The 10,670-nt window shown below is 35.3% G+C and overlaps 2 protein-coding genes across 2 annotated transcripts in view; both read left to right on the plus strand.

Annotated features, from left to right (window-relative positions):
* LOC109851401 overlaps window positions 5,615-10,670 on the plus strand; it is an 8,666-nt gene continuing 3,610 nt past the window's right edge. The window contains exon 1 of the mRNA XM_020421512.1: window positions 5,615-5,761. The gene's annotated coding sequence lies outside the window, so the exon portion shown is untranslated. The remainder of the gene's footprint in view (window positions 5,762-10,670) is intronic.
* LOC109851400 (putative pentatricopeptide repeat-containing protein At3g25970) lies at window positions 5,797-8,977 on the plus strand. Its single transcript, XM_020421511.1, has one exon. It carries the CDS (start codon window positions 5,915-5,917, stop codon window positions 8,072-8,074), a length of 2,160 nt encoding a protein of 719 aa, XP_020277100.1. The 5' UTR covers window positions 5,797-5,914; the 3' UTR covers window positions 8,075-8,977.

A 10,670-nucleotide genomic window follows, 5' to 3' on the forward strand; every position in this document is an offset into this window, starting at 1 on the left:
GGTCGACCGCGCGTGGCGCGGCGGTCGACCACGATGCGGGTTTTGGGCTGAGTTCTGTTTTCAGACCCGTTTCGTTTTGGACTTGTATAAATACCCAATGGGTGTTTTCTAGGGTTTGTAAGGCAAGGGTTTTGAGCTGTTGAAAGGGGTTTTCTTTGGGCTTCTATTCTAGGAGCAATTGGAGAGATTGAGAGTTGATTTATTGAGGGTTTATGAGAGATTTGTAACCCTAGTTGTATCCCCTTGATTTCTAATAGTGAAAACTCCCCCATTCCTTGCCCGTGGACGTAGGCATCTCGCCGAACCACGTAAAATCTGGTGTTTGATTGTTTGTGCTATTTTTGGTTGTGTGGTTTATCTTTCTTGGCTATTTGGTTGGATCTCGGCATAGGGGTTTCTCCCCAACAAGTGTGCATAGGGGTTTCTCTCCAACAAGAGGGTGGCCATTGCTCCACCCCCTCCCCCACCCTCCCACCAAAAAAAAGAAAAAAAAAGAAAAAGAAAGAATGAAAGAAGAAGAAGGTTTTTAACCAAATTACATTGTATACGTACGGAATTTCCCATATTACTCCACATTTTTCATATTTGAATTTAGTCCTCCAAATCTCTCATACTTGATGTCAGTTCTCGAAATATTTCCAAATCACTCATGCTTGAAATTAGTCCCTCAAATCTTTCATATTTGAAGCTAGTCCCCCATATATTTGAAGCATTTTGATATTAATTCATTTATTATGTTTACCATCCATATTGTTAATCATTGTAGGGTACTGGCTAATCAAGATGGGTATTTACCAAATAAACTTAAAATCAACATAAAAATCCATCAAAATCAAGTTCAAAATCAGTGGATATAAGTCAAGGCACACACATCATATTTTTCATGTAATATTCTTTGTATTTCAAGTAGAATGGTGAGAAGAAGTCCAATTTACATGCAGTTTTATATTTAATAATAGAATTGTGAAACAAGTCAAATGCTTTTAAATATTTTTTTCATGTACTATATCCCATGTAATTTTCATATGGTTTGATAATTTGCAAGGTAGTTGTGAAATGTGATTCTTCCACTTTCATGGAACTAGATATACATGTGAAATTAATTTTCTAATTTCATGTACTTCTGCAAATATTTTATAAACATGATAGGTAAAATTACTTTATTTCTTCTTATTATCGTTTGAAATAAGTTTAACAATATAGTTTATAGTTTATTGTAAAATGCTAGGTCCATAAAAGGATTATAATTTGTAGTTTGTAAATTATGCAAAACCAACTATATATGTTTGACACATTTTAAAAGAAAGTTTGCAAAATTGAAGCATGTTGATTCAATAATGAGTGCATATATTTAAATGATTTAAGTATTTACAATTGTTTGTAAAACTTTTAGTTTGGGTTCTTCTTTAACATACTTATTATTATATATATGAAATTTGATTATAAATGGTCATTTTTATACATTTTTTACCAATGTGTAGTACGTTTTTTGTACTGTCGCCCCCACGGAGAAATTTTTATGGCTCCTCCATGCATTGAAAGACCCTTCTTCAAATTATTCTTATATTTTCCCTTTAACTTCTTTTAAATGCTATATGTTGCCTATAATGTATTTTACGTTGGCAATATGTAATGTCTTCGAAAATATGTGGTGTTTGTATTATCCTTTCGGTCGATAAAACTTTGTTTACAGTAGCTTCAATGTGCAGCGCTTGTTATAATTTGATAATAGTTACAGATAAAGTGTTAAAACCTCATACTATTAATAATTAGGAACATACATCCACTGAAAAGGGAATCCTCCTCCTCCTCCTCCTCCTCCTCCCCCTCTCTCTCTCTCTGTATAGCAAGGAGAAGCTTGGTTAGAGGTGCTCATACTAAGAGAGGAGGCCTAAGTTAGAGCCCTGACATTATCTCGTGTTGGGGGAGAAATCAGGTCTAATTTAGACTTGATGGGCCTTAAACAGCTAAGAATTAATTTTAACCAAAAAGCTATAATTATTAGTTATAGACTTAATCTCCTATTTTAATTTGTCACTCTTTCTTATTTTATCCGACATGAGACTATACTCACATATATCACATCAACAACCCCCCTTTAATTTGTGAGTATAGTTCAATATTTCATTGTTCTATCTTCAACCTTTCACAATAATAACTAACTTCTATTCCACGTCACTCTAATCAGACCATGTATTCAACACATGGTTATCAAACATCTGCAAAATCTTTCACCACTTCACTCGTGCTCATGTCGGCTACTAGACTATACCACTCATACGAGCATCAGTGGGTACTCCTGGCACCTTCGAGCTTGACTTCAGACTTTTATCTTTTTTTCTCTCTTTTTGGGTTCTCCCGGAACCTTCGGGCTTCACACCGGGCTTTTATCTTTTTTTCTTCCTCTCTTTTAGACCATACATTCAGCACATTTTTATCAAACATTTGCAAGATCTTCCACCACTTCACTCATGCTCTCATGGCGGCTACCAATTCTCCTACGGGCATTCATGGGTTTTCCCGGCACCTTCAGGCTTTCACATCGGGCTTTAATCTTATTTTTTTTCTTTTTTTTAAATAACTTGGACGTCCTTGACCTTAACTCTTGGGGGATAAATCGGGCCCAATTTAGAATTGATGAGCATTAGAATTGATGAGCCTTAAACAAAAGGTAGAATCAATTTAAACCCAAAAACGATAACTATTAGGTATTGAACTTAACTCCTATTTAAACTCATCACTGTTTTATATCTTATTCGATATGAGACTATACTTCGATATGAGACTATACTCGCATATTAATCACCTCACCTCAACATCGAAAGGTAGGACACATCAAGAGGTATTTATATCACCTCAAACTTATTTTGGAGATGCCTTCGCCAGAGAGGGGATCCGATCTTAGATTCCTTTCAAGAGATCTCAGAGGAGCTAGGTCCTACCTTAATTCATTAAGACCTTGATGGGTTGACCGGCTAGTGAGGACTTCACCCATCAGATAGTCAACCACTGCCGGGTATTACGTAATCTTCTTTTTGTTAACTAAATAATTAAGAAGCGTTACATTTTTTTTGTAGCTAATGTATGACAGTTAGCCTTTAGACGCTAAATGATAAGTCCATCTATTCATGTTAAGAAATCTAAGCGAAGAGAACAAAAAAATTTACGTTAAGTATTCATTAAAAAAAAAACATCAAAAAGAAAGAATATTAAAAGAAAGGTATTTTTAGTATTGGTCCCTTGAACTTTCATAATTGATAATGAGTCCCTCAGATCATTATAATTGTTGATAGATACCTTAAATCATAAAAATTATTACAACATGATCTCTCTATTGATTATCAGTTAAATTCGTAAACCATGGTTGGGTTAATTTTTAATCAAAGAAGATCAACTACTAAAACAAACCTAATGATCGGACTTCAAAGCTTATTTGTGAAGATGAGATGTGATACCTTGGCTCTAATATACACATAATGTACTATGTAAAATGCTAGATAAGCATCTTTCATTTTTGTTTCTCTATTTAAAAAAAATTACATTGATCAGTGTGCTCATTTAAATAATTATTTTATTAATTTAACTGTTATTTGCATGAATATCCCCAAAGTGTACCTTATTTTTAACTTTGGTACCCCTAAAGTTTTCTCTTGCAAAATACCTTCAAGCTCAATAAAATTTATCTTTGATTCCCAAACATAACTTTTTTTTTGAAGTTTGGGTATCAAAACAAATTCTTGTTGAAGTTTGAGGTATCAAATTTAAAAATTATTAAACTTTGTTTCAGGTAAATTTTTTTAATCGTCAACCTTAATAATAAGGTAAACTTTGAAGTATTTTTTTGGCAAGGAAATACTTTAGGATATCAAAGTAAATTCTTGTTATAATTTGGGCTATTAAACTTAAAATTTCTTAAACTATAGGCTATTTTTTGGCAAAAAATAACTTTGACTTGTCAACATTAAAAACGAGGTAAAATTTGGGGTGTTTTTTGAGCAAGAAAATACATTTGGGTGTCAAAGTTAAAAATAGAACAAATATTGGGTATTTAAGTACAAATAAGCAGTTATTTAATAAAGAATTTTAATACATGGTGTATTGGGTTGTAACCTCTAAAACAAGTATCTTTTATTAGAAAAGAGTTATCAAATAACTAGAGGTAGAAAGATCCCTAACACTGTATGTAGGGATATTATGAAATAATGTTTAACAAGTGTATACAGTTTTGAATCCTTTCATTTAAAGAAACATAAGGGGCTGTTTGGTTCGTTTTCTTGATATAGAGAAATGCAATTCCATGTAAAGAAACATAAGTTTTGAATTTTCCAAACTTTTTCAAGAAATAAATTGTTTTGCTTTGGTTCGCACATAAAAAATGGTGGGAAACCAATGTATTTATTTTTCTTGTGTTTGGTTCGCCTAGAAAAAAAAAGAAAACTTTTGTAAACAAAGCAGAGAAGAAAAAAAAAATCTGACGTGACAGAGTTTTCATCAATTTCACTTGGTTGGGGAAGGAAATCGGAGAGGGAAAAAAAATCTTAGTTGGCGGCGATTTAACCAGAGTTTTCCCTCTTCCATTCGAGCGAACCAAAGCGGCACAAAGAAATGGACGGAAACAAAAAAGCTGACGTGGAGGGCTAAAAATCTGACGTGGAGGGGTTTTCTGAGTTTTCCACCCCTTATAATAGCGAACCAAACAACCCCTTAACAAAATTATCCAAACAATGGATTTATAAAATCTATGGCTTTCAAATTCTAAATTTCAAATTCATTGATTCTAAGGGGCTGTTTGTTTGCTTAAAAAAAATGAGAAACCCCCTCGCCACGTCAGATTTTAAGAAATCCCCCTGGCATGTATGATTTTGGTTTCAGCCGATTTTCAAATCACATGTTTGTTTCGTTTTGTGATTTAAAGAAACGAGGGCGCCACGTAGGATGCCACGTCAGATTTTTGAGAAAAGTGTTCTCTCACCAAAAACATCTGAAAACACTTGGAAATGTCACTTTAATAATTTTTTAATTACTAAAAGTACTGTTGAAATAGTGACTGTGAATAAAACAGATTATTTAATTGCTGAAAACACTGTTAATATTGCGGCTGACTTCCATTTCTTTTTTTTATGTTCAAACAAACACAAGAAATGGAAATTGAAATACTATTATTATTGGTGCTGGATTTTTTTATGTGATGTAGCCGTGACGTGACAGTGATTTTATTGCGAAGCAAAAAAAAAAAAAGAAATACGAGAAATGTATTGAAATCTTTTGAAATAAGTTGAATTGTGAGTTTTTCATTTCGGATTTTTTTCGAAAAACAACCAAACAACCCCTGAATCTAGGCCTCAAATTCAAATCCTGTTTCCCACCTTAGAGAAATAGATATTTGTTCTCTCAAAAAAATTTTTCTTGATCACCTTTGATTATGAGATCTTTTGTTAAAATGATTTTCCCCCCCTGTTGTTGCCGGACCAGAATTTTAACAGCAGACAACATGGCCCAGTCCAGGTCCAGTCTTGTATTTAGTGAACAGTCCTCACAAAAGGACAAAATACACACAGGTCCTCTTCTGTAAATTTGCGTTCCAGCCCCCCACAGATTCGAATTTACTCGAAAGAAAAATCTGGAAAAAAAAAACTTCACTTGTCGTCCTCTCTATCTTTTTCCCCAAAGCCCGAACCCTAACTAGGGTTTCCCTATCTCGTTCCAATCTCTCAAATTCTCCGGCCAACGCGGCGCTGCCGCCCTGGATTTCAAATCCCAGGTACCCTCTCCCTCCCTCCTATTCTTTTTATTTGATTGATGTTTTTTCGATTTGTTGGGGATTTGTTTAAGTGGAGGGGATATGAGAAAAATTGCAAAAAAATTTACATTTTTAGTCTGAAGTTTGCATCTTTACCTCCCACCTCCAGACTTGATGCAAAATCTAGCAAAGAACACTGTTGGCCTTTTCCTCCAACTAAACCCTGTTAGAATCAACACTCTCCACTCCTCACACCCCATCAAAATTTCAACTTTGGCATCTGCTGCTAGAACCCACGCCCATTTGTTAAAATACGGGCTCGTGTCGCATACATCGAGTTGGAACAAGATCCTCACTGTGTATGCGAGGTCGAGGAGGATCATAGATGCCCGAAAGGTGTTTGATGAAATACCTCAACGGGATACAGTCTCTTGGAATTCTTTAATTTCTGGATATGTAGCCAGTGGTGATTATAATCAAGCTTGGGATATTTTTAAAACCATGTTGAGGAGAGGATGGGAGTTTGATCAGTACGCACTTGGTAGCATTCTGAAGTCAGTTGCTAGCTCCCGTGAGTTAAGGATTGGGCGTCAATTGCATTCTGTTGTTGTGAGAACTGCCCTTGACCAGAATGTGTTTGGGGGGAGTGCTTTGGTTGATATGTATGCCAAGTGTGGTATGATTGAAGATGCGTATTTGGTGTTCAGTGCAATGCCTGAACGTAACACTGTCTCATGGAATGCAGTGATTACTGGCTATTCCCAAGTTGGCAAGCCCGAAATTGCTTTTGGGCTTTTTGGGCAGATGGAGAGGGAGGGGATGATGCCTGATGAGGGTACATTTGCTGGCATTTTAACGCTGGTCAATGAGACTTCATGTTACAAATTAATGACCCAATTGCATGCTAAGATTTTAAAGTATGGTAGTGTGATGAGTTCCATTGTGTACAATGCGGTGATCACCGCGTACTCACAATGTGGCTCAATTGATGACTCAAGGAAAGTGTTTGAGGAAATGGGTGGGGTTAGGGATTTGGTGACATGGAATTCAATGCTTGCAGCTTTTGCTTCTTATGGACAGACGGTGCATGCAATCAAACTTTTCGTTTGTATGCAAGGTGTTAGAGATGACCAAGATATGTACAGTTTCACTAGCGTTTTAAGTGCTTGCGAACATGGTCAGGATGTACAAGGAAAAGTTATTCATGGTCTAGTCATTAAAAGGGGTCTAGATTATGCAATTCCTGTATCTAATGCTCTTATTACAATGTACATGAGATGTAGTGAGAGTTATTCAATGGAGGATGCGCTGAAATGCTTTGATTCCATGGAATTCAGGGACAAGGTTTCCTGGAATTCTATCATTACTGGACTCGCGCAAAATTGGTTTAGTGAGGATGCATTAAAGTTTTTTGACCATATGCGATCTGTTTGTATCGTGATTGATCAGTATGCATTCTCTGCTGCACTGCGAGCTTGCTCGGACCTAGCAGTGCTTCAGTTCGGTCAAGTACTCCATGGCTTAGTTCATAAGGCTGGTTTTATCACAAATGATTTTGTGTCCAGTTCATTGGTATACATGTATTCTAGGTGTGGGGTGATTGATGATGCAAGGAGGTCATTTAGTGAGACGCACAAAGATAGTTCAGTGATATGGAACTCAATAATTTTTGTACATGCGACATATGGGCTGGGGCAAATTGCGCTTGATCTTTTCAATGAGATGCAAGAATTAAGAGTAGAACCAGATCACATAACTTTTGTAGGCCTTATTTCTGCATGTAGTCATGCTGGTTTATTGGAAGAGGGCTCACTAATTTTAAATTCAATGGAGCCTGTTTACGGAATTCCACTGAGAATGGAGCATTATGCATGTGGAGTCGATCTCTTTGGTAGAGCCGGGCAGCTTGACAAAGCAATGGATCTAATTGGATCAATGCCTTTTGCCCCAGATGCCATGGTTTGGATGACTCTATTAGCTGCATGTAGAAATCATGGCAATATGGAGCTGGCACGACATGTTGCTGGTCATTTGCTAGAGTTAGAACCTGAATACCATTCTACTTATGTTCTTCTGTCACATATGTATGCTGGTCTTGGGATGTGGGACAATGGAGCGATGATACAGAGGGTAATGAGGAATAGAGGGTTGAAAAAAGTCCCTGGCTGGAGTTGGATCGAGGTGAACAACAAAGTGCATTCATTTAATGCTGAAGATAGATCACATCCTCAAGCTAAAGAGATATATGAAATTATAATAGTATTGATGGAGACAATAAAGATGATAGATCAAGAACATCTTCATCCGCTGAGGCACATTATAGCCCTTGGATAGTTCTAGTTTTTGTTTCGATTGCCAACCAGGGTCTGCTAATTTCTTTTTCTTTTTCTTTGTAGCACCTTCTGAATTCTACTTCTTCATTAAGCTTGCTGCCCCTTACTTTTTGTAGGGTATCTATGACATAAGACAGAAAAAATGACCCATACCACTCTGGATTGTCAATTTCTTAATTTGCTACAGTAGTTTACACTTTACAGTCTTTAGCCTTGAGCAACTTGGGTTTTATGGGTTTACTTTTTGCTTGTACTGAAATTGTTGGGTACCATCACTATATTTAATGAGAGGAATCCATAATTTCTGGTAGCATACATCACATACAAATCAAAATAGAATTGCATTTTTTTGTCTGAAATATTTTCACAAATTGTATCAACATCGCTTACATATAATAGGAAGAGAACTTTATGTCTAATTTAAGTTTTTGAATTTCTTGTCTCTATCTTTGAGACATCAAGGATTTTTTTGTTCTATATGAAATCTGAGAACATGCGCTGATTTAGAAACCACCTATTCACTTGAATCACATCACAATTGCTGATTCTCCAAATAAGAATGCTATCCGCAAAACATCAACCTTGTTGCTACAGTGTACACAAACTGTACATTGTAAACATTTGGGTTATTGAGGGGAATTTGACTGTCGAAAATTTTCTTTGCACAGGAACATGATGTTCTTTTCAACATAAGCAGTTAAGATACGATCAGACTCCTCCTTTTCAACTTAGTTAATTAAGTTATTATCTCATCAGAATTTTGTCCTTAAAGGTTTTCTATTTGCGATAGGTTATCTGCCTCTTGAAATTAATTTGTATTTGAGTTAGTCAAACTACTTAAGAGTGAAAGAACAGGCAGGAAGATGACCTGTGGTTTGTATGCTTCTTTTTTTATATAATTGACTAAGAGATTATTTTAAACTCATCAGCCTGCATCAGTCACATCATAATCATCATCTATCGTGGTACAAGAGGGGGTCAATTGTGGAGGTAAATGCTCTTTGAAAGATTAGATAAGATTTAAATCCTTATTGTGTATTTATAATAACTGCCCGAGTAGGTGCAATTCCCATCAAAGTTACTATGGACAATAGAGGGGATATCCGTAAATAAATATTATTGGGCAGCTTGGATAATAAAGTAACCTACTAATTTATTTAGTTTATTCTCGTGCTTGAAAGAGCAAACTTCATAATTTTCCTCAATGAAGAAAAAAAATCAAGGAGAGGGAAAATGGTTGATTGCACTGAATTCTGAAGCACAAATAACCTAAAGCCTTCTTGCATAATCATTAGCCTGCATGTGCGCCACATTCACCCTTTTAAGACTTTGTTACTGCTGTCATAAGTATATAACCTTGAAACTTTGATCATGCACTAATATAACGTGCATGAACCTGAAAGTTCCCTAAATGCATATGGATGCTGATGAAAATTTCCTGTTAGATTGATCATGTTCTAGGAAAGCAACGAACACTTTCTCTGTGCTATTTTTTTTGACAATGTCAAACTTTTAGTCTTTATAGTTCATTCTGATGATAAGGTTTTAGAAATAATTAATGAGAGAGGCATTTAATAGTTCTTTTCCTACTTTGTGCAAGATGATTGTTAAAACCTGTTATGATTCTGGTTCTAATAATTTGGTGATTAAAGTACATTTAAAATGACTACATAATTCAATAGAATGATACTTGCGTAGAAATTTTTTACTCAGTCCTGTTGTGTAGCAATGTAGTGATATTCCCTTAATATATAGCTGCGTGATATATCCATTGAATTTGTGCAAGGTATTTCTACATATGGACATCATGTCTATGTGTCAAATTTCTTAACCCTGACCATTATGAAGGTATTTGAGAGGCCTTATATTAAGGAGCTTACAAGTCAGGGTTTTGATGACTTTTAGCTTTTATGGTAAAATTCTTATTAAAGTTGTATGGATAGAATTGTCATGAACTTGGTCAAACCTAGCTTATTTATATGAGCTTATAAGCTATTTTTTAAAAGATGGGAATCCCAACTTTTTTAATGGGACTCATAAGTCATCTTATTGATGATTTACCAAACAGTTACATATGAAAAAGCTAGCTTAAAAGTTTGACCAAAAAGTAAGCTCTTGCAAACACACTTTATGTCTAAATAAGCATGTTCATGAATAAGTTTGCTCCACCACACTTATTTCATTTATTGGTTGATTCTTCAGTACAAATATATAGTTATAAATGTGACTGGACGTCACCTAGTTTTTTTTTTACATCAAGATTGTCTTAGCCGTTTATTCTTCAGCTTATTTATAAACCTATTTATTTCTCACTCCTCAATGTGTAACTCAAACGTTATTAAATTTGTTTTCAAACGCATGCTTTAAAAATTCATAAGGTTGATTACTACCTCGAACTTGTTTAGCCAACAAAGCATCTCTGTTGGTGGAAGGGAATGGGCAGGAAGTTCATTTGACATAAGTCCACAAAGTTGTTTTCAGATTACTCACAAGTGAGCACCAATGATTTATATTATTTAACTTTCGATAGGATCATGAGGGTTAATGCAACTGGTAAATTTTCCGTGCAACTTTGCTGCAGCATTCACAGGGTTCAA

Source organism: Asparagus officinalis, chromosome 8 (assembly GCF_001876935.1).
Source record: "Asparagus officinalis chromosome 8, Aspof.V1, whole genome shotgun sequence".
In the NCBI taxonomy this organism is placed as follows: Eukaryota; Viridiplantae; Streptophyta; class Magnoliopsida; order Asparagales; family Asparagaceae; genus Asparagus; species Asparagus officinalis.

Coding starts and splice junctions, on each gene's coding strand:
- LOC109851400 (XM_020421511.1), top strand. CDS start 5,915: ATGCAAAATCTAGCAAAGAACACTGTTGGCCTTTTCCTCCAACTAAAC.